The sequence below is a fragment of the Acyrthosiphon pisum genome, chromosome A2, assembly GCF_005508785.2.
Source record: "Acyrthosiphon pisum isolate AL4f chromosome A2, pea_aphid_22Mar2018_4r6ur, whole genome shotgun sequence".
NCBI classification, from domain to species: domain Eukaryota; kingdom Metazoa; phylum Arthropoda; class Insecta; order Hemiptera; family Aphididae; genus Acyrthosiphon; species Acyrthosiphon pisum.
This window is the reverse complement of record NC_042495.1, coordinates 87,658,024-87,682,507: the sequence shown is the minus strand read 5'-3', so window position 1 is coordinate 87,682,507 and position 24,484 is coordinate 87,658,024. Positions and strand designations below refer to the sequence as shown.

Here is a 24,484-nt window from a genome sequence, read left to right as displayed (position 1 = left end):
TAATTTTGAACTCGTCGAGGTGACGTTTAATTATTCGCATAACTCAATAATAGGTAGGGCGAAATATAAAGGTTATTTATATACAATTTTGGGCGCAAGAACAATATGAATAACCGATCATTACAATTTAATAAGGATAGGATATTTTGTAATTAAAAATCTTCAAATTCGTTGAATTTCAACCCAACCCTAAAATGCATAGGTACCTATGTGATTCATTATATTATAAAATAATAATAATTAAAACTTAAAAATATCTTATAACTAATGGAAATAAAACTCAACAAACTAATAAGTAATAGATTACCATCGACTATGATCAATTTCACCAACTAGTTTTTTCATCATCAGATTGCACATTTTATTTTAACATAAATAATCCATCATTTACTATATTGACATAAATCTATTGATTGTTTGTTTATTGATATTCTTCAATTTTAAATTTATTCAATTTGATTTTTAAGAGAATCATATTTATTGTCGCTAACGTTTCTTTAACTAAATGTAGCGTTGTCGTCCATTCAGCTTAGAGGTTGTCGGCTTGTCGCTTTTCTTAAATCATATATTATTGAAACTAATTCAAACCAAAAATGTGCACTCGTGGACCATCGCGTGCAGATATAATTAATAGATCTTATCTAACTATTACCAAACTGCGCAGGTGAAGTTGCGATTTCGTTCTTTACTATTATTGGTATTGGTATAATACAATATGGTATAACATTATGGTATAAACCATAATATTATGGTTATATACTTATATAATATATAATATTATAATGATGTATTTATCAAGAGCACGAAATTTGCGATGAAATACAACATTAAAACAATTTTAACGAATTTAATTTTATAAATCAAATGTTTCCATTGAATGATAAAATACAACAAAATTAATAGAATGTTTATATTTGTATGTTGATTATTTTAATGTTTAAAGAATATAATTATTTAGTCGCTTAAAAGTTAAACATTCAAAATAAAAATTATTTAGATTCGTGAGTCATTGAAAAATCTTTATTTTTAGTTTAAAAAACCCACTATCGTCTAGAACGCGAAAAATCATAAATACCTATCATTACCGTTCCATTATTATTTATTAATTATTACAACGAGAGTATCATTATGCGCAACGGCTGTGACCTCGGGGAAAATGTAAATTAGTAGTCGCTTTTCGGGCGACGTCGTACGCGCCTAACTGATCCAAATCGGTGTCGATCGCCGTAAAAAATTTTACACACTTTACCGGACACGTCGCCTGCGCAGCTTTACACGTTAAGCTCGTGTGCGACTGTGGTGTGACGTAATATTATTATTTATAATGTACAATACATTTTTTATTTAATATTTATATATTATTATATGATATAATAACATAATAATATATCGTTCGTCATAATAATTTATAATATTGTCCTCTACGCCAAACAACGACACTATCGGTTGATTTAAACGGACTTCCGCGGAAATGATCGAAGTGAACTTTTACAGTGTGGTGTTGGTGCCATTGGCGGGTTTGATATCGTACGCTATATGGTCGCGACTACGCATGCCGGTGGAGTACCGACAGATCTCGTCGCACGTGCCTTCCGTGACGAAAAGCTTTTGGAGCGAGATGGTGCTTTCGTGGAAACTTGCGATGCTGCAGCCCAAAGGTATACGCGCCACTCGTTGCAACCGTTAATAATTGATTTTAGATCCATTCATTCGACGACGGTGTCATAATGTGTAATATGACGTAGGTACCTACATATTATTATTATGTAGACGTAGGTATACCAACATATATTATCCGTTATTTCGTCAGTTCGTCTGTATGATACGTCGAAACAGTATTATAGGACGTACCTATATAGTCAGACATGTATTATGTACAAGGCGATTATTGTATACAATTAAGCACTCTTTTTATTGAAAAGTAATTATATTTTTTGAAATTTTTTATTGAGGATATTATAATTTTATCAAAACCAAATTTCAAACGATTACAGTTAGTCATAACTTATAAGCAAATACTGAAATACCTAACGTTTAAATTAACGTAATTTCGTAGTAGAAGACCAATATTTTTCGGGTAACCCTGTGAGGCCCCGCTATATATTATAGGAAATTAACACATTGTTTGAAATAAAATTTGTATACTACATTTATTAACACTAGCAGAAATTAACATTCTGTTTCTGAATATGAAATTAAAATTTCATGCTGTCATTTAAGTAAAAACTTAACAATTATGTATGATGATTGTCGATTTTAAGAATTGTAAAATTTGAAGAAAACTACAAAATACAACTCACGTCAAATATATAAACAATTACTATTCACGTAACTAATTAAATAAATAAGTTTGAAACATTTACATATTCTTAGAGTTTGCTAGAAATAAAAATGTAAAATATGATTTCAATATAAAGCGATTGGGTACAGAGTGTCCATTGACACATTACATACATTATACAAAATTACAATACGATTACATTACGTAGCGTAAAACATTGTAGGTAAAATATATGGAAATAATTGGAAATAAAAATAGTATAATACATCTTTACTATATTATATAATCATCAAAGAATAAATATAATACATACTTATAATAATAAGCGGGGTACAATATATTTTGTCAAAAAACAAAATTAGATTAGATTAATAAAATTATATTTTTCTTACAAATTATTTAGATATATTGCCATTTGTAACGGATTTATTTAAAGAGAATGGTCCAGTAGTTCATTTTAATCTATCAGGGAGATCTTACGTTTTGCTAAACGATCCTGATGATTTAAAAGTAAGTACACTTTTGATTGCTTTAAACATATTACATATTTTAATATTTTATATTATTTTCGAAATACTAGTTTATTAATTAAAATCCGAATAACATAGCTACTATTTTTGTGAATTTATCAACCAATTAACATTTTAACAGTTACCTATCAACCGATTACTAATCTAAATACTTTTATAACAACTTATATTTATAAGAGTGCTGCAATGCATTGATGACCTTTAAAAATATTACCTATGTATAGTATTTACTATTTTTGATAAGTTTCTTAAAAACCAGTTTACTTCAAGATAAGCCCAAAGATAAACCGATTTTTTATAAGATTATAATAAATAATTTAAAATGATTTAACTGTTAAATAGTTAAGTATAAGTTAAATTACCCTTATATAATCATCACAATATATGTTTGTGTTATAACAAATGTAGATAATTGTGAAATCAAAATACTAATTTCAAGATTAGATCAACCACTGTGTATATATTAATTATTAGTTTTATTTTTATTTTTCTTACAAAAAATATTTATAATATTTTGTATAATGATCAATATATACATTACTCATACATTTTAATAAATCATTCAAAACTTTTTAATTATTATTTACCAAAAAAGTGTACCAATACTCATGTGTTTCGCTATAATAATAATAAAACAAAAATAATTAAAACTACTAACGAGTTTCTTGAACAATAGTCTAACATGACAAATGTAAATAAAAAAAAATTGAATTCAAATTTGAATTTTCACGTTACCACCACCGCTGCCATACTCGTCACATCAACTAAGCCCGTAGAACGATAACAAAATTCTGACAAACCTGCAGACTTAGCCATATGATAAATTTACATAAAAATAAATAATAATATGTATTAGAATCGAACTGTAGATACTATTTCCAACGTCATAATATTACCCCAACCATACCCTTTCTTCTATAGGCGTCATTTGGTAGACAATCGAGTGATGAGTACTTAGGTATTGAACTGATGATGTATCGTTGAAATTTCTAGTAAGTAGTAATTACCTTAAGGTTATGAAGATAATGGTTACTGGTTACGGTAGATCGTAGTAATGTATTTTGATTAGAATTTATTGATTTTTTTTCCACACACATGTTTCGGTTTCTGTCCTGCAGAACTCCGCAGAACATTCTAATAAATGATGCATCAGCTATTACAAAAACTTTAAAAATTTGTTGGCATCGGGTATTATAAATAATCGTATACTATAATTAATAACTATGCGTTTAATATAGGTTCTACTGTCCAATACACAATATATCAAAAAAGGTCCTGAGTATGAAATGTTGAAACCGTGGCTGAACGAAGGCCTATTATTGAGCTCAGGTATTTTTGTTACAGTTAAATGAAACGATTACGCGTACACAATATTTTGGAAGTCGATAACAGGCATTACTTATCTATAATATTATATACAGGTCAGAAATGGCATAACCGACGGAAGCTCCTCACCAACACGTTTCACTTCAAGACATTAGACATGTACAATCCATCCATAAACAAACACTCTCGTATATTGGTGGATAAACTATTTGAAGCGTCTGCGAACGACGATAAAGAAATCTCTATCGCTGAATATGTGACTTTGTGTTCTTTGGACATTATTTGTGGTAACTTTTATAACGTATCATTTAATTTTCGGTCGTTATTGGTGCCAAGTGTGCAGACCACAACTGAACTGTAAATATGGACCGAAAAACTTGGGCTTTCGGACGATGCCTATTGATTCCATTTTCAATGCCATAATTATTTTTTATCAACATTTATTAAACATTTATTACATGTATAAATCTTCAATCGTGCTTTTGTATCAATAAATAGAAATATAGAATGTAGATCATTATAACTAACAATATTTTATTTTTGTTAATAAGATTCAAATGGAAATAGAATATATTATATTCTTATCGTATTATTTATCTACTCTGTGGTATTATAATGTCAGACTTTTATATAAGAGGATAATTTTCAATGCATGAATTATAATAAATTATATAAATTATATAATATGCGCGTTCCATGTTTTCAGTTCAGTGAATGTGACATGGCCGAAATCTGTTGGATGTCTTGTTTGACTTGTCCTATTTAATAAATACGGTATATATTCTACATTTCATAATGTAAACAAAATAAGCGAATCAACCGTTTGGACCGCTATTGTAAAAATTCGTGTCCATTTACTACTTAAGTATATTATTTGTTTTAGAAACGATTATGGGCACTGAGATGAATGCTCAAAAAGGTAAATCAGCTGAATATGTTCATTCGATTAAGAGGTAAACCTACATTCTAAAATATGTACTACTTAAGTGGGTACCAACGAAACTCAATAAAGAATAATTTAGTGTGATTACAGTTAAAAATCGTTCTAATTTCTAACAAAAAAATTTTTTTAACTAATACATTACCTATATTATATTATAGCTACTTAAATTAATACATTACTTATTATGAATTATATATTGATTTGTTTCCAGTGCTTGCAAATCAGTAATTGAACGTATTTTCAAATTCTGGCTGTGGAATGATCTGGTTTTTAGAATGAGTGGAAGTGGTCAAAGTTTTTTCAAATCAATTAAAATCCTACACGAGTATACTGATAACGTGTGTACATCCAAATGCTAAAATAATACATTTTAATCATATACTTCAACCATTTAATGTTTATTGTGATAACCATATTAGTAACACCACTAACGAGCAACACAAACGGTAAAAGCTGCAATGATAGCATAATTACTTACCTCGTTTTAGATTTATATGTGACTTGATTCTTATTGTGATTTGTCGATAATTATTCTGTATCGATAACATATATTAACCTTACCTAACCTTATAAGGGTGAATAGATAGATCGCCTCCACGTGGTGCACAATGTGCGATATTTAACGGCTAAAGATCTATCAACTTTGCGGCCAAACTATCTTTTATAATGATCTTCTGATCTCGTTATATGCAATCCAACCAAACATAACATAATCGGAAGATTCGAACCAAAAACGGCTGTTTTCAGTGCCACTGATCAAGAAAGTCCTAACTTAAGCATCTGTCAAATCAATATTAGAGGTATTAGTATGTCAAAAAACGTTTGCATCTCTCACGTTCTTAAGGATTAAGACATCGATAATGACTATTCAACCACCGAACTAAATAACGCCCATGTAGTATTCGACGCTAATTCAAACGTACATTATCAGGTAGCCCCCTAACTTTTGCAGAGCTGCATGGAAAAACTATGCAAAAATATCTATAACTGCATCTAATTCATCCCACTTAAATTCTCAAGCTAAACAATTTTGGTGGGACTCGTCATTAGTATTTCTAAAAACAGATGCCAAGAGGCCATAGGAAAAAATACATCTCTGAATGGAATGAGATCAGTGAACATCTTTACCAAGAATTCATTGACGGAAACGTTGAGATAGCAGATGACCTTTTGATTAGGATTGATGAGTCCAGAAAGGAAAAATGGAATAAAAAATTACATCCCCTGACATTCTAGTAGAAAATCCGGAAGCGTTCTCAAGAAACTGGGACATTAATATCATTCATTTTTATCCATATTACTATAAATTATAATATTGTATTCTATTTTAATTTAATTTATATTTTATTTTCATGTAACCTTTTTATCATTTCCTAATCTATTGCATGTAATCATAAAACACACGCTAAATAAATAACGTATATTATAGCGCATATTGTATTTTTACTGTAGGTAATTAAAAGTAAACGGGCGTCGTTGAATAACTCTGGAATTGAAAAAATTAGGTCAGACAGTAAATTTGGTACGTACAAAGAGAGATTATAGTTATTTTTCCTGCCCATCATGAATTTCAATATTTTTAAAATAAATTAATACCTATAGTCTACCTATAAGTTTCAGGCAGTTTTTAATACCTATATAGCTTGTAAAAATACCACTTACACATATTTTTACTACTGATCGATTAGAAAAAACGAAAAAGAAATCGTTCTTAGACTTACTCCTTAACGTCTTAAACGACACGCCGGATCAGATGAGTGACAGAGATATTCGTGAGGAGGTAGATACGTTTCTTTTCGAAGGCCATGACACATCTTCCATTGCGATGACGATGATTCTGGTTTTACTGGGGATGCATCCGGAAATACAAGTAAATATTTTTTTGTTTCATGTTACATTTTAATAATAATTGTTATTTAACAGGATCGAGCCAGAGACGAGCTACGTAGCATTTTTGGATACTCTACCAGAGATGCTACGATGGAAGATTTAAATGCTATGAAATATTTGGAAGCCGTCATCAAAGAATCGCTTAGAATGTATCCAAGTGTGCCGGCCTTTACGAGGGAACTGGATAAACCATTGCAGCTCAGTCAGTACTTCAAATCATCATAATATTATTTTAACAATTATCAGAAATTTAGTTTTAATTTGTTCAGGTTTTTATAAATAGTTTTAATTTCAATACAAATCACGTAAGTATATAATTTTTTTTTCAATATAAAAAAATTACGTGTATTTATACCATTATTATACTACGCCAATTTTTAGTCAAATTATAATTATCCAATAAATAAAACAAATCTGTAAATATGAAATGCTAAATTTTTAACTTCAATCAAGTCAACGTTTTTTAATCATTCGTATTAATAATAAATTTGTAAAAAGTATTAATACTAATTGTATTTTAATATAAAGATTGAAAGTGAATAGATTGATTTTAAATTGCATCAAAAACATTTTATATAGTATTGTTTTGTTTTTCCAGATAAATACATTATTCCTCCAATGACTACAATTACAGTATATCCCTTTATTCTACACCGCAATGAAGACATATATCCAGATGCTGAAGAATTTATTCCTGAAAGGTTTTTGGATGAAGAAAATAAGGCAAAATTTATATTTGGATATTTACCGTTTAGCGCCGGCGCCAGAAACTGCATCGGTATAATTATTGCTTTTGTTTTGTACATTTTAACTCAAAATATTTTGGAACTTTACCTTTGGTTAATCAACGTTTGAATAATGTTTTAGGACAAAAGTATGCAATGAATCAAATGAAAATAGTTGTATCAACCATTTTACGGAATGCTAAGTTTGAATCCTTAGGACGCAAAGAAGATATTCAAATTAGTACGCAATTAATCATAAGAATAGAGTCACTTCCAAAGATGAAATTTTATAAGCTTTAATAATGTTATACATAATGTAGGTAGTGAATAGATATAACTATAATTGTTGTACTCATTTAACTATAATATTTTATTTTATTCAAGTACATAAATTGTAATTAATTGCCTATTAGGTATCTAAGTACTTATATTATTAAGTTATTAAGCTATGGATACGTAATATATTTTTTATAAAATAAATTGTTCTTTTAACCAAAAGATAAAAAGTATTTTTACAACATTACGACACGGTGGTGTTATTTCAAATGTTGAGCCTGGGTGTGAAATTTACATCAGTTTCCGTTCTATGTGGAAATTAATTAATATTGAGACTTCTATTGTAACTACCTAAAATAATTTTACTTTTTTCAAACAACAAATCATTGATATTTATTTTAATATATACAATCTGTAAAACTTTATTTAAAATAAGAATATGTGCTAAGATAAACATGTGGATGCATTTAAAAATAGTAGGTATTATCATTTTTATTGTACACTAATACATTTTTTTTTCTATAGTTAATTTTAATTATTAGGTCAGTAGTCACCCATCCGGGAACTAGGGGCAGCGGCCGTTGCTTACTGTCAATCAATCACATCGCGTGATTGATTTCAGCCAGTGCGCCACGCCGAGCCACTATTATTATCAATTATTATTCATTACCTACTATTATATAATATTTATACAAACATTTTTTTGATGTGCAGTCCTTCGACAGAGGTTACTTACTAGCTGAACATTTCTTACAACACACAAAATGATGTAGTTAGAATAATATACCATGTGTATATTATTGAGTATATTATGTTGTATATAAAATATAAATTATGTATAATATAATATCAATTGGTGCACAATTGTATTGTCATTAGTCTGGTTAAAAAATGAAAAGTGTACAATCGACCTGTACCGGATGGAATGTGATTAATTACACTAGATAACTAGTTATTTTCTTAATTAAATGTTATTTAAAATAAATAAGATGCTAGTTTATGTTAATGCAGTTTATAGTTATCGTTTTTGCAGTTGAATAAAGGCTATACAATACGTACGATAGTACTTTTATCATAGGCGTGCGCACGGGGTGGGCCATGGCCCACCCTGCGAGTTGTACCATACTTATTATAGATGACAACTTAGATCACAAGGTATCCTTGTATAGCATTCTGATTTTTGATTTTCTTATATCAACAAAATTAACAAGATTCTCTTAAATCTATAAAATATGCAAACAAAAAATGGTTCTATTTATTCGAGGATAAGGAAATCGTGGACATAAATCACAACCAATCAATTTGTACTTGAGGAGAATAATATGCAAATGCATATAAGTCCTAGCCCTACTTATGAATAAAAATATATATATTATATCTTAAAATTTAATCAGTGGGTGATGACCGGTGAGTAAATGAATGTAATTTTATAGGTAACAGTGTAACACCTAAAATAATTAGTTTTAAGTATCATTGGCCCACTCTGTCACAACGGGCTGCGCACGCCTATGACTTGTATATTACATACATTGAATATAGGTACTACACGAAAGGTATCCATAGAAAAAAATGAGGGAAAGTAAGTAACCGCTCTATACTGTACAGTTTGTAGGTATCGAGTGTACCTCGTCGATGAGAAGTAATTCACTGTATTGTGTGTGTTAAAACTTAAATTTGAATTCAATGATAAATCATTGCATATTATTATAAAAAACGATTCTCAGCGTAGACGATCGCCCATAGTATGAGATAGCCAACGTTCTCACCTAACTCTGTAATAAATTCAATGTTTTTGATCGATTAAACATTTTTTTATAGACATAATTATAGAAAAAAAATTAAAAATTTTAAATGTCTATAAATAGCTAGGTAAGCAAATAATCAAAATATTTTGAAAATTGAATGTATAGAAAATGATAATATAAACATTTGATAAAAAATTCAAGTGCCTACAGTTATTCATTTTTGAATCACAACAAAATAGGAATATTGATTTTGTTAAAACCGGTATTGCGTAAAAATGTTGTTGTAATTTTCTGATTACCTAATTTGTAACCACGAATTAAGATATAGGTTAGATAAGACATTAAGTTATTATTATACGTGTTTGTAACTTCCAGGGAATTTTCAATTTTGACCTTTCAAAGGTATCGACTGGTAGGTACATAAAATTTGATGTCAAAATAACCACTTGTTCGCAACATTTTTCTTAATATAATTTTGTGTAAGAATCCACGAAAAAACTAATCGCATATCATTGTAAAATCATTAATCAATAAATTTATCGCTCCGCTCAGAATCTGAATGACTGGTAAAAAATTGGTTTGGTAGGAAATTTTTTTCTTGCAGTAGAAAACTGGCTCGTGTATATCAAATCACAGTCCGTCACTGTAAAATCGCTACACCGCCACAACGGCGATATTATAAACATGCGATTTCGTTTGGTCGTATATTATTATAATGTAGGTATATATGCCTAACGATACCCGTTGAATTATTATTACTGCTTACGTCATATGGTATTAAGCAATGCAGCTGTGACCTCGGAGATAATATAAACCAGTTACTTGCGTGATTATTTCGGACTCCGTCGTATACCAGACCGCATCGTCACAGAACAAAACTGCAATATTGTTTACAATATTGTATTAAGTATTTAAGTAGACGTGAGTTTATTTTATTGTATATTATGTGTTATCTCCGGCCCACAAACGTACAATAATATGGCTAATTTTACGTTTTATGCTGTTATTCTGTGAAGTTAGAGTTCAATGACCTATTATAATATTTAAAAGCGAAAATATTCTCTAGTGTGACTCCCAAACTTTTATTGATATTTTAACTACGAAGCAAGTTACGAGCGTTATAAAACTGTACATTTCTTATACATTCTCAGTTGTCCACAAATTTACTTCGCATAATTAAAATATCAATAAAAGCCTCGGAGAAGAATCTGCAGATAATTATTTTAGGTGAATTCCCTCTGGATTTAAAAACAACAGAGTAAAATGTTTATCGCGAACGTTCCATATTTTGCCATGATATGTACGTTTGTAAGACGGAGACAACACATGTGGGTGTGGCGTCCACGTCCCACAGAGCCACAGAGGTAGTCTTACGCGTAATTCGTAACCGGCACATCGCTTTGCGCAGCTAACAGGTGCACTCGCTTGGCTGTGGTGTGACAAATTATTATTATTGAGTCGACAACGTCAATAAAATATCATTGTTTAAAATTTAAATCAGACGATCGCGTCGCGTCGTCGCGTTATTCTGAAGACAATAATATTAAATTATTATTTGTTAAAATTAGACATACACCAGAGACCGTGACGGAAATGATCGAAGTAAACTTTTACAGTGTAGTGTTGATGCCGTTGGCGGGTTTGATATCGTACGCGATATGGTCGCGACTACGTATGCCGGTGGAATACCGACAGATCTCGTCTCACGTGCCTTCCGCAACGAAAACCTTTTGGAGTGAGATGGTGCTTTCATGGAAACTTGCGATGATGCAACCCAAAGGTAGGTAACCGCGACGTGAGTGACGCTATATTAATTCTAATTGATTTTCAATCGATTCACCAACCCCCTTTTTTATTCGATAATAACGTACTTATTCAAATTCTGATTTTTGAATTTTTAAATATATGTTCTTAAAGATCGCGTTTTTAAATTATTTGAATTATTTAAATTTTCAAACGAGAACTTAGAAACTTTTTTGTTGTTAGTATATGTCCAAATATTTTGTGAGTGAACACAAAACTCGGAAAAAATAACCGCGAATTTTTAATCAAAAAATAAATTATATAGTGTTGTGATATATTATAATATTATATTATTCTATACAACATTTATAAATATTATAATTAGTTTTAAATTAATAAAACTAAACTCAACTTAATTTATTAGTCGAAAACGCACTTACCCCAATCGTTCACTTATCCCACTTAACCTATAGTATTTTTAGAAAATTAGAATTTTGAAGAAATCTTTTTAAAAAATTTTCAAAAATTTAACACAAGTACACAACCCGCACGTAATTCAATATAATATAAATTGTATAAATATATCTAAAACATATACGACACACGTATTATTCAAATTACATATAAATTAGAATGAACAAATTATTTTGATAGGAAACCGTTCGATTATACGTACTACAAGATCGAAATAAGAATTTGAAAACTAAACCTAAACTAAAAAAAGTATTAAATGTTATACAAATTATTGAATCATATTGCAGGTATCATATTATAATTTTTGAATTGATTACTTTTTATTTTTCTTAAAAATTATTTAGATATATTGCCATTTCTCACGGATTTAATAAGAAATAACGGTCCAGTAGTTCATTTTAACCTTTCAGGCCGATCATACGTTTTACTAAACGATCCAGATGATTTAAAAGTAAGTGATTGATTTATATATTATCATTATAGGTTCATTTGAATTTTAAAATATGAATTACCTACCTAAAAATATTTTCAAAGTTAAACTGATTATTTATAATTGTATAACAAATTACTTGATATTATAGCGTTCAATTTTTCTAACAAAAACATATCGTAAAAATATAATAAAATGTGAGATATTTTATAAAATTTAAGATATTATTTAAAATTTTACATTTCTTTATGTCTAATTATAAAATATTAATTATTAACTACAGGCGATAACAAACAAGTAGGTACCATTTTTGTTTTGAGATAAATGCTTTTGATTAAATCAAAGTAATATGAGTAATGGCTAAGCCTCCCAAACTTAGACGTAGCTCCTCAAAAAACATAGGACATTCAATTTTAAAATGCTATATTGCAATGGTCTGCTTGCCTTTAATATACTCAGCCCCCCCCCCCCCCACGTCAAAAGTTGAAATTACACCTATATTACACACGCTTATGCACGGCGCAAGTAAAAACGGTCCGTTAAAGAATGAAGGTACTATATTGGTTATTTCTAAGAGAACACAGCTTGTTATTTTTAAAGGTACCTACATTGAAAAATAATATTATAGCCTATAGGTAACAGTTTTAAAATTGGAAAGTTTTAAAGGAAAAACGCCTTTAAAAGAAATGCCCGCGACATACGAAAATTAGAAGCCGCGCGCCGGTCAGTCGACGACGGAGAGACGAGACTCTCACTCCCGCCACTGACCATGACAGACGAGGTCAACGTGTCATCATATGTATCGAATTTTGGAAACGTTTGGTACCTATTAAGTGGGTCAAAAGAAAAGACTCGGGAAAAAAACACTGTGTCACAATTTCATAAACAAAGGCTGGAGCTTAAAAATGTATACTGACCGTTTTTTTAGAAACCCTCAACCCAATTATAATTTCATTAAATAATAATACATCAGTATATCAGCTGTTATTAACAATTGATTACAAAGTTTTTTGTGTTCATGAACTAACAATATTAAGCAAATTTTCTGGTAGTAATAAAAATAATAATAATGAAATAACTGAGGAAAGGGGCTACATAGTACTTCGTAGTTCGTCGTATTACAAAGTTTTAAAAATTTTTTTGTCATCTGCAGCTATTAGTTTACAACAAAATGATAACTTAACACTAAACTTTGTATTTAATTTAGATTCTACTGTCCAATACCCAAAATATCAAGAAAGGTCCAGAGTATGAAATGTTGAAACCATGGCTGAACGAAGGTCTTTTGTTGAGCTCAGGTATGTTTGTCAGATATTGAGATATATGAAAGGAAACGCGTACACAATTTGGGAAGTCGATAACAGACAGTCCTGTAAAGTATTTGAGTAAAAGTATTTGAGTAAAAGTATTCAAATACTTTTTAAGTATTGAATAACTTTTTAAATACTTTCAGCATGAAGTATTTTGAATAGTATTTTAAATACTTTTTTTTGTATTAAATACTTTTTTGTATTGAATACTTTGGTTTTATATATCGAACATTTTATTTTTATTTGAAATAATTGGTTGGAAAAATATTATTGTCAACTACAATAATAGAATAATAGTTTTATTTAGTATTCTGTATTTCTGTGTTAGCTGAAGCCTGAAGGTTTGTGAAAACCAGATTTCCGAAAATAGTTATTGAATAACAATATTCCCTTTAAACTATTAGCTAACTATTAGACAACCTACTACCTATGTGTTTATATTACGATAGTTAGAAACCCACTTTAAAAAACCAAAAGTATTTGAATAGTATTCCAAATACTTTTTCAGAGTATTTGAGTAGTATTTGAAATACTATATAATTAAAATATTTGAGTAGTATCTTAAATACTTAAAAAAAAATGTTTTTGAGTGCCTATTTACTCAAGTACTTTTTAAAAGTATTCTTTACAGGACTGATAACAGACATTACCTATCTGTAATATTATATACAGGTCAGAAATGGCATAATCGACGGAAACTCCTCACCAACACGTTTCACTTCAAGACATTAGACATGTACAATCATTCCATAAACAAACACTCACGCATATTGGTGGATAAGCTATTGGACGCTTCTGCAAACAGCAATAAAGAAATCTCCATCGCTGATTATGTGACTTTGTGTTCTCTGGATATAATTTGTGGTGATTTATTACGTAACATTTAATTTTCAGTTGTTAATGCAATAATGATGTGTATATACATTTCCAAAATAACTTGGCACCCATTTAGATCTCACTTCTTTTGTCGTTGAAGTCAACAACCAAGGCATATGATATTATAGTATTGAACTTGGCTCTCATTTTACAAAAGTATATGTTTTTGTTGGGATATACATTTCCAAAATAACTTTGTTATTGGTTATGACTTGCCCTAGTATAATAATAATCGTAGGTGGAAAAAAAGCCCATGTAAATAAAAGTAGGAACAATCATAATTCATAAATAATAATAATAATAATAATAATAATAAAGTCACTTGTCAGTCAATTTTCAACTGTAAAATAATAATAATAACTCGAAAAACCTTTGTGACATAACCTTTATTCGATTTTATAATTTCCATAGAAAACAAAAATATATTTTTAAAAAATCGGGTAAGTGGATGTCGCTCTGCTGTACAGTAGGTTACTAGTGGGTCAATGTATAATTAAACTTGTATTAAACTTGAATTCAATGATATAATATCATTGTATAAGAAAAACGATTCTGAGCGGAGACGGTTTGTCAGTCTGTATTTTAGATTCTGATAGCGGAGCGAGGAAGCTAGTGGTTTTACAATGGTGTTTATTTATTTTTTTTTATATCCCGTATACAAAATATCTAACAGAAGGAGTGTTTCGATTTCAACATATAGTACCTACCTTATATTTTAGCAAATTGGATCAAGATGGTACTTTCGATTTTCTCAATATTTATTTAATGACACAGGAAAAACCACCGACAAATTACAAAAAAACGCTAAAAATGGGATTTACATTTCTAACATTTTGTGAATAAAAATAAAAATAATGATTTTAGTTATTTTGTTGGAATTTTAATACAATCCATTATACAGTGACCAACTTGTAACCTACTATACTGCAGAGCGATATTTATATTACTGCTCTGCTACCAAGAATTGCAGTAACTCCAAAAAGTGAAATGTTGGGAAATCGTGTTTAAAGGATTTTTTAATTTTTGACCCAGAAGTTATTATTTTTTAATGATTTTTTCTATAAATCATTTTTAATAGATGTTCAAGTTATTTGTTGATATATTCGTTTTGTACTTTATTCATTTTTTGTATGTTTTTTACCACTTTTAAGCATATTATAGGAGTTACTGCATTTTCACTTAGGAAATAACCCAGGTTAAATTTACAAAATGCAGTAAATCCATTCCTATGATTCTTAATTTTTATATTATGTGCACTCTGCGACAGCCTTCTACTGAAACATTAAGTTAAACTAAAATATAAAGTTGATTAAGTTAATAATCTTTTCCCAGTAAAAAAAGCCTATTAATTTTATTTATGAAATTAATTAATTACCAAAGTACAAGAAATATAAATACTAAAATATTATAATTATACCTAATCAAAGTATATTATAGATTGATTTGTAAATTTATTAGATAAAAACAGTAATTAGTAATAAAACATTTTAAGACATAATTTCTTTATTTTCTAATTTATGTAAATAATAATAATATTAACATTAATAACAACAAAAGTAGTGATTAGATACTGACTTTTATCAAGATATAAAGGTAGATTAATAAAATATTGTTATAACATAGGTTAGTGGAGTTACGGCAAAGAAGCCATTTGAACACACAATATTACTAAGGCAATATACTTACAGTAAGATTATGTAAAACTTCTAGAAATCCGATTCCTAAGAAATAATGCAGTGAATCTATGGACTTGCTGCTTTTGTTCTTAGTATATGGCTTTTCTGCACTTTTGCTTAGTATTTTACCTGAATCCCAGAATTTCTTTGAAACAATAATCGATTTTCAAGGAGTTTATAGTGGTTTTTACTGCATTTTACCTTGGTAAAAAAATCCGCGGGATAGTTCAATTAATAAGAATATTATATAACCTGACTTTTCACAATTTTGGAGTTACTGCAATTCTTGGTAGCAGGGCAGTATACTTACCCGCTTTTTTTGTATTGTTATTATTTATTATAGCCTGTAGGTTGAATTAATATTATAATACCTACTATAAATATAGTATATACTATAATTAGTATACTATCTTCTATACATATAAAATCCAAATACCAATTAGTCACTGATCGCTGTAACTCAAAAACTACGCAACGTACGAACTTGATATTTGGAATAGAGGTTCTTCTCATATTTTCACCGAGCGATAAGAAAGGATTTGCTGAAATTCGTATTTTAAAGAGGTGCTCAAACAGAGATATTGAGGTTCACGATGGAAATTGGAAATTTTATTTTTATTTATTAATAGTTGCCTTTGGTTACAGTTTACAGTAGAAATTAGTATTCATTTATTATTGGTTATTCGGGCAGATCAGGTAAAAGCTTACATCAAATAAAATTATTGAACATCGCCTACCGGCTACCAGAGTGACTGAGTTGCACTTACTGCAGCAGGTTACACTCAAAAAAGTTGAACAATCATAATTTTTTTAAGAGTTGCTATTTTTTACGGGCAACGAAGTGCACGGGTTCAGCTAGTTACCTATATAATTATATAAAAAAATAATACATTTTTCATTCAAATCCGGGACCTATAATTAAGTATAATAAACTATATAATATTATTACCTATATTCCGAGGCGTATTTACGATTTTGGTGACCCACACTTATAGATTTAAATATTTAATAAAGTTCAAAATTCAGTTTTATAACTTACTTATTACTATAACATATAAAAACAATCCAATATTTTATTAGTTAATTTAAATACTGTAATTTTAAAAGAGCCCTTCGCCAACGACCATACCACGTTGAATACACCAGTTCTCGTCCGATCACTGAAGTTAAGCAACGTCGGGCGTAGTTAGTACTTGGATGGGTGACCGCTTGGGAACACTGCGTGCCGTTAGCTTTTTTGAGTTTTTAATTTTAACTTTAGGAACATAACAATTGAAGAGAACTCCTTCCAAAGCATTTAATTAATTTAATTAAATAAAGCATATATGTTAAAATTTTGATAAAATTTTCAAAAAATATTTTATAGATCAAAATTTATAAAATCTTCAATTTATATAGCTAAGAATTATTTAGGTTCATAAGTAGTTCACATTGAAACAAAATAAGTTTTTCCTAGAGGTACAATGATTCATTGATTTCATAATTTCATATTATTGAATCCAGATTAAACATCCAACACACTATTATACAGTGTCTTTCTAGACACACCTACTGTACAATAAAGCGGTTTGCCTACCTTTTGTTATAATCTTATAATAATATAATGTTAGCTGTAAAAATATGACTTTACGCCATATTTGTTAACTATGAAAACAAGTTGTTTCCAAAAAACTTTTTAAACACCCTTAAAATCCGTCTTTTTTGAAAAATAGCGACGAGTCATGAATGAATGGCATATTGCTTTTATACATATTAATTATTATTATAGATCAAAAAAATGGAATCCCGGAAAAAAGAGCGAGGAAAATAGAACACGGAAAAAAGAACAAAAATTAAAAAAATATTAAGGGGTGCCTATCAAATATCAATAGTATCAAAAATGTTATGAAAATTAATTTCTGTGTTTCCAATAATATGGTTTATTGGGTGGTTTGATAGTAAAAACACCTATCGGGTGATTATCAATATTGTATAGGATAGGTTAATCTAAAGTTCAGTAATCATAAGTTAGCGGTGATTTAGATAATAATAATGTGATATTGATATTTCTTTTTTTCAATATTGATTTTATATGTAAAGATAATATAATTATTTGTTATTCCGTATTCGTTGCTATAGTGATAAACAAAGCGTTAGAAATTAAAATCTCACTTTTAGCGGTTTTTCGAAATTTGTCAGTAGTTTTTCTCGTGGCATTAAATAACTATTGAGAAAATCGAAAGTACAATTTTGATCCAATTTGCTAAAATATAAGGTAGATACTATATGTTGAAATCGAAGCACTCCTTTTGTGGACATTTTGTATACAGGATAAATAAAAAAAAATACAATACAATACAATAAACACCATTGTAAAACCATTAGCTTCTTCCCTCCGCTCAGAATCCAATATAAAACAAATTTATAACTTTGAAATTTAAAATTTGAATAAAACTTTACTGTATCTAGTACCTATAGGAAGTGTAGGTACTAGGTAGGTACTATCAATTGTCTATCTCAACAACCAAGTGTACACCGATGGAGTACTACATATTTTTAAATACTGAAAATAAACCCATTTGTCAATATAACACTGCGATTGATAAATATTTTAACATTTTGACTGGTTAATTATATATTACATACATTATATATTGGTAAGCACCGAACGATATAAATTAAATTAAATGTCAAAATGCTTAGGTACCTATCAATAATAATCGGGTAATAAAAATGAAATTTATTGACAGGTGGTCCATTGGTGTGTATCCATAATCTATATCCCTTGTATCTAAACCATTTCATAAGATATTAAACCGGAGCAACGAAAAAGAAACAAATAAAATGTAAAGCTCATACCTATAATTTCAATTTTAAAGTCAATCAAACGGAGAATTATAATTATAATATTATGTTATACTTGGTTTAATATGATTAACGGGTTAGTTGTCATGATAGGTACATCTTTTACCTGTGATTATATTTTTCAAACTTATATACATTATACCAAAAAAATACATATATTCATATTTAAATTTTTTTCGGTGGATTTTTTTCTTGGCTTTTTTTCCACAATTCAATTATAATATTATATAGTGATATTATACTTATACGGTTGAATATGTGAACTAAAATATAAATCAATTAATTGTACAACAATAAATATTGTCATAACTCATGTACGCGTATATACAATGGATATTGTCTGTTTTAGAAACAATAATGGGTACTGAAATGAATGCTCAAGAAGGCAAATCAGTCCAATATGTCCATTCAATTAAATGGTAAACCAATATTACTATTTTGATTATAATTTAAATATCAAAACTATTATCGGCTCGCCAATGAAACTAAATACAGAATATAAGTGTTGTTTAAGTATAGTTGTTGTTAAGTGTTGTTTAATAAGTACGATTTTCCAGTAAAAATTGATCTAATTTCTGAATAAAAAAATTATTTAAACTGATTATAGAGCTGCTTACTTATATTGGATTATAATTATTTATTAGTACATTTTTTTTTTTGTTTTAAAGTGCTTGCAAATCGGTGATTGAACGTATTTTCAAATTCTGGCTGTGGAATGATCTGATTTATAAAATTAGTGGAAGTGGTCAAAGTTTTTTTAAATCAATCAAAGCGCTACACGAGTTTACTGATAACGTTTGTATACAAGAAGGCTAAATAATAAATTTTTTTCAGTATAACCGTAAAGTGTTTACTGTTATATAACTTATAATCGTATTATTAATACCAGTAACGAATAACACATTAACACCAATGGTAAAAGCTGCAAGGACAGCATAATTATTTTCCTCGACTTAGATCTAGTGTGACATGACATAGAATATTGTGTTTTATTCTAGTTATTCTGTCAATCATCGATAACATAATGTATTATAGCGTATATTGTGTTTTTAATGTAGGTAATTAAAAGTAAACGAGCGTTGTTGAATAACTCTGGAATTGAAGAAATGCAGTCAGACAGTAAATTTGGTACTTAATTTACTAAATTATAATTAATGTAATTTATAATTAATGTAAAATTATCCTTATTTTTCCCGCGCATCGTGAATTTCAATAATTTCAATATTTTTAGAGGATGTGATACACGCATGTGTTGTCTCCGCCTTACAAGTGCATAATATAGCAAATTATTCGCAAAGCAGAACACGTTGGTTTAAAAATTAAAGTAAATTTACCTCTTATAAAATCTAAAGGTAAGATTTTTATCGAGACAACCTTATGAGCTTTTTATTATATTTTAATTTTTAAGCGAGTTATGAGTACCTACTTTGAAATGCACAAAAAAATTACAATTTTAAAATACTCATAGCTCGCTTTAAAATTAAAATATAATAAAAAGCCCATTAGGTTGTCTAGATTATAATGTTACCTTTAGATTTTATAAGAGGTCAATTCACTCTAATTTATAAGCTGACGGAGCTACGCGTGTTCTGTTTTGCGTATAATTTGCCATGTTACGCACTTGTAAGACGGAGACAACACGTCATGCGGGTATCACGTCCTCTTAAGATAAATTTATACCTAGTCGTATTTATAAAAATATAGCTTACACATGTTTTTACTACTGATCGATTAGAAAAAACGAAAAAGAAATCATTCTTAGACTTACTTCTCAACGTCTTGAACGACACGCCGGATCAGATGAACGACAGAGACATTCGTGAGGAAGTAGATACGTTTCTTTTTGAAGGCCACGACACGTCTTCCATTTCGATGACAATGACTTTGGTTTTGCTGGGGATGTACCCAGACATACAAGTAAGAATTGTTTTGTTTCATGTAACATTTTAATAATAAATGTTATTTAACAGGATCGAGCTAGGGACGAGCTACATAGTATTTTTGGAGACTCTGATAGAAATGCTACAATGGAAGACTTGAATGCCATGAAATATGTAGAAGCCGTTATTAAAGAATCTCTTCGACTTTATCCAAGTGTACCAGGCATTACGAGAGAACTACAAACGCCATTACAGCTTAGTAAGTATTTCAAATCGTCATAATATTTTTTTAATACTTGTTAGAAAACTAATAATTCATGTAAAAAAAGGTGGGTAAGTGGATGTCGTTCTGCGCTGTACAGTAGGTTACAAGTGGGCCACTGTATAACGGATAGTATTAAATTTGAATTCAATGATATAATATCACTGTATAAGAAAAACGATTCTGAGCGGAAGCGGTATATCAGCCTAGGTATAAGACATATTATATACTTATCGATGGTATTAAAAATAATATTGACCTCTAATAACTATCCATAATAAATTCCAAATTAATCATATCACAATATCCATTAGGTACTTATATCGCGTTATACATCAACAACAAATCATGGTACTATCAGAGATATAATATAATAGTATACTTTAGAAGTTTCAAGTACCCACGAATAATATTATACAATCGTTGTAATTTTATTACTGTTGTTGTTGTTGATTAAATAAATAAATAAATAAATCACAACAAAATAACTAAAATAGTAATTTCGTCCAAATCTGAACTTAAAATGACTATAAAAATAAACTGTGCTTATGTATTTTTTAGATTTTTTGGTAACAGAATTAACTATTTTCGTGGAATCTTGTTTTAAATTTTCAATCCTTAGATTAAAAGTTGAAAATTGTATACATTTTTAACTACAAAATAATTAATCAATTTTAAATTTGATTAATTTTGTCAAAATTCTATCTTTAAATGCTTATAAAAAAAAAATTGTGCCTGTGTATTTTTAATATTTTTTAACTGCTATTGTAACAATATATCAGGAGCCTTGTATTAATGTTTTACACTTTTTGGCCCAACAGATAAAACTTTCTTGATATTTATAGAAAAGAAAACTAAAAAAGTTGAAAACTGACAATGTCTGTAAACAGCTCAAAAAGAGTCAAATTTTTTTCAAAATTTTATCGTATATAGAAAATGCTAATGTTAACATTCAGTGAAATTTTCAAGTATCTACAGTCATTCCTTTTTTCATTACAACAAAATAAGAAGATCGTTACATGAGAAATCGAGTGAATATCAAATTTTGTAAAAATATAAATTTCAAACGCTCATAAACATTTAATTTGCATGCTTGTATACATTTTTTTTTTTGAAAAAGGTAGAAAAACTTATGAGGAATCTTGTATTACATTTTAAAATCTTAGATTTAAAAAGAAAATTTTTCATGAGCTTCTAACTCAAAATAATTTGCAAATTTTCGTCATTTTTACGTATTTTGTCAATATTTGAACTTAAGATGCTTTTTAAAAAAAAATGTGACTACGGATTTTTAATTTTTTTCATCTGCCTTTGAAACAATAGAATAAGAATCTTCTAATAAATTTTCAAGATATTTTAAGCAACAAATAAAATGTTATTGATATTTATAGAAAAAAAACTAAAAAAAATAGAAACTGAAAATGTCCATAAAGAGCTCAAAATAAATCAAAATATTTGGAAAATGCTAACTTTTTGTTATTGGTGCATATCAACTTAACTTAACTCAGTTAAAAAAAATCATTAACTTTCCCAGCCTTGATAATTAGTATAGGTAGTTAGATTTTATTTTTTTGATTACAACAAATCTGATTATGAAATGCTTAATTTTATTATCCAAAGTCAATCAGTTCAAGATTTTTAATTTATATCCACTTAAAAATACAATTTATAATAGGTAACAATTAAATTACAAATTTTATTTTATTTTAAAGATCAAAATTGTGAATAGGGTAAAAAATACTATCTATAATATTGTTTTATTTTTTTACAGAGAATTACATTATTCCTCCGATGACTACAATTGCAGTATATCCTTTTATTCTACACCGCAGTGAAAACATATATCCAAATGCTGAAGAATTTATCCCTGAAAGATTTTTGGACGAGGAAAATAAGGCGAAATTTCAATTTGGATACTTACCGTTCAGCGCTGGCGCCAGAAATTGTATTGGTACCTATATGATTGGTTTTATTTTACTTCTCAATTGTATTTATAGCCAACGTCATTATATCAAATAATGAATAATCTAGATATCATATCATATTGATAAATGTTAATTACCGCAACCATTCAAAAACTGACAAAACTAGTTGTGAAAAAAAGTATTCTAATAGTATTCGAATATTTTAAAAAGGATTCGAATATATTTTTTAAGAACTATTCGAATACGTATTCTGAATACCTTAATTCTCATTTATTCGAATATGTATTCCGAGTACAAAATAAAAGTATCCTTTACAAGACTGTAGATATGGGAGAAGAGTATAATTTGTGCAATGTATTAAATTTTGATTGAAATAATATTGCTAATATAATATGCATTATAATAATTACATAATGGTTTGCGGAAAATTTATGATTTTTTAATAAGCAGTAGGTTATTTGATTTGTGAAGTTAAAACAATTATTTTATTTGCATATTTTACTAGTCAATTGCATGCCATTTAATTTTAAAATATAAAACCATCCATACCTATGACGACACTGATGATCAGCTTATGTACTTTCGGGGGTCCGTGCTATATGTATAAGGGGGGCTAGGTGGTGTTTTCAAATGGCCTACTAATTGTTATATGAATATTAGAAATTAGAACGATAACGCTTCATGTGAATCGGTTACTGTAAATTCTTATTTTTACATTATTTATTCAAATGTTATTGTGCTAATAATATAATATGTAAATAAAATCACCGGGCACTGATTTTTCAAACATAATCCATTTTCCGTCTGGCCCTTCTGTATACATGTGTAAAAAAGTCTTCAGTTTTATAATTTAGAAACATTTTGAAATTTAACTTTATATTATTTCATTTTTACATAATGTTCTAGGACAAAAGTATGCAATGAATCAAATGAAAATAGTTGTATCAACCATTTTACGGAATGCGAAGTTTGAATCCTTAGGAAGCAAAGAAGACATTCAAATTAGTACTCAATTAGTCTTGAGAATAGAATCACTTCCAAAAATGAAATTTTTTAACCTTTAACTATGCATAGAATAGATAACCTAACCTAATATATGTGTACCCATTTTAGTCATATTTTGTTTTATTCAATTACTTAATTTACCTAAGTACCTATAAGTACCTTTTTTTATGTATGTTTATTACAGTGCTGTAGAGGAGCACAGCATCCTTATTATTATAAATTTAATTAATAATATTATTATATTAATCATAAATTAATTGTTTTAAGACATACCTAATGTGAAAATTGCATTTCTATTCAGTTAATTTGGTACCTAATATAAAAAACAAAAATAAAGAGCCTA

The 24,484-nt window shown here is 28.6% G+C and overlaps 2 protein-coding genes and 1 non-coding gene across 4 annotated transcripts in view; all 3 read left to right on the top strand.

Moving 5' to 3' along the window:
* LOC103308996 overlaps positions 1–8,175 on the top strand; it is a 19,051-nt gene extending 10,876 nt beyond the window's left edge. The window contains exons 12-22 of the mRNA XM_008183425.3: positions 1,453–1,658; positions 2,685–2,791; positions 4,050–4,140; positions 4,233–4,424; positions 5,021–5,090; positions 5,292–5,418; positions 6,533–6,602; positions 6,769–6,950; positions 7,004–7,172; positions 7,569–7,748; positions 7,838–8,175. Of these exons, the coding sequence (XP_008181647.3) occupies positions 1,453–1,658; positions 2,685–2,791; positions 4,050–4,140; positions 4,233–4,424; positions 5,021–5,090; positions 5,292–5,418; positions 6,533–6,602; positions 6,769–6,950; positions 7,004–7,172; positions 7,569–7,748; positions 7,838–7,995 (1,552 nt within the window). The 3' untranslated portion in view covers positions 7,996–8,175. The remainder of the gene's footprint in view (positions 1–1,452; positions 1,659–2,684; positions 2,792–4,049; positions 4,141–4,232; positions 4,425–5,020; positions 5,091–5,291; positions 5,419–6,532; positions 6,603–6,768; positions 6,951–7,003; positions 7,173–7,568; positions 7,749–7,837) is intronic.
* Positions 8,176–10,566: 2,391 nt separating this feature from the next.
* On the top strand, positions 10,567–24,484 carry LOC100160629 (cytochrome P450 4C1). 2 transcript variants are annotated; one of them, XM_008183426.3, is made up of 12 exons: positions 10,567–10,637; positions 11,285–11,496; positions 12,278–12,384; positions 13,571–13,661; positions 14,346–14,537; positions 19,419–19,488; positions 19,738–19,864; positions 20,128–20,197; positions 20,805–20,986; positions 21,040–21,208; positions 22,983–23,162; positions 24,043–24,200. In XM_008183426.3, exons 2-12 carry the CDS (start codon positions 11,310–11,312, stop codon positions 24,198–24,200), a joined length of 1,533 nt encoding a protein of 510 aa, XP_008181648.1. In that variant the 5' UTR covers positions 10,567–10,637; positions 11,285–11,309. The 2 variants fall into 2 exon arrangements, with proteins under 2 accessions (XP_008181648.1, XP_001944092.2); XM_001944057.5 differs by lacking the exon at positions 10,567–10,637 and having other exon boundaries at positions 11,083–11,496; positions 24,043–24,484.
* Positions 17,341–17,459, top strand: LOC115034346. Its single transcript, XR_003839715.1, has one exon. It is a non-coding gene; the product is annotated as a 5S ribosomal RNA (ribosomal RNA).

What these genes read in the sequence shown, in the direction of transcription:
- LOC100160629 (XM_001944057.5), top strand. Translation starts at nt 11,310, where the DNA reads ATGATCGAAGTAAACTTTTACAGTGTAGTGTTGATGCCGTTGGCGGGT. An exon ending in ACGATCCAGATGATTTAAAA is followed by an intron (nt 12,385 to 13,570) that starts GTAAGTGATTGA and finishes TATTTAATTTAG; the next exon opens with ATTCTACTGTCCAATACCCA. An exon ending in TGGCGCCAGAAATTGTATTG is followed by an intron (nt 23,163 to 24,042) that starts GTACCTATATGA and finishes ATAATGTTCTAG; the next exon opens with GACAAAAGTATGCAATGAAT.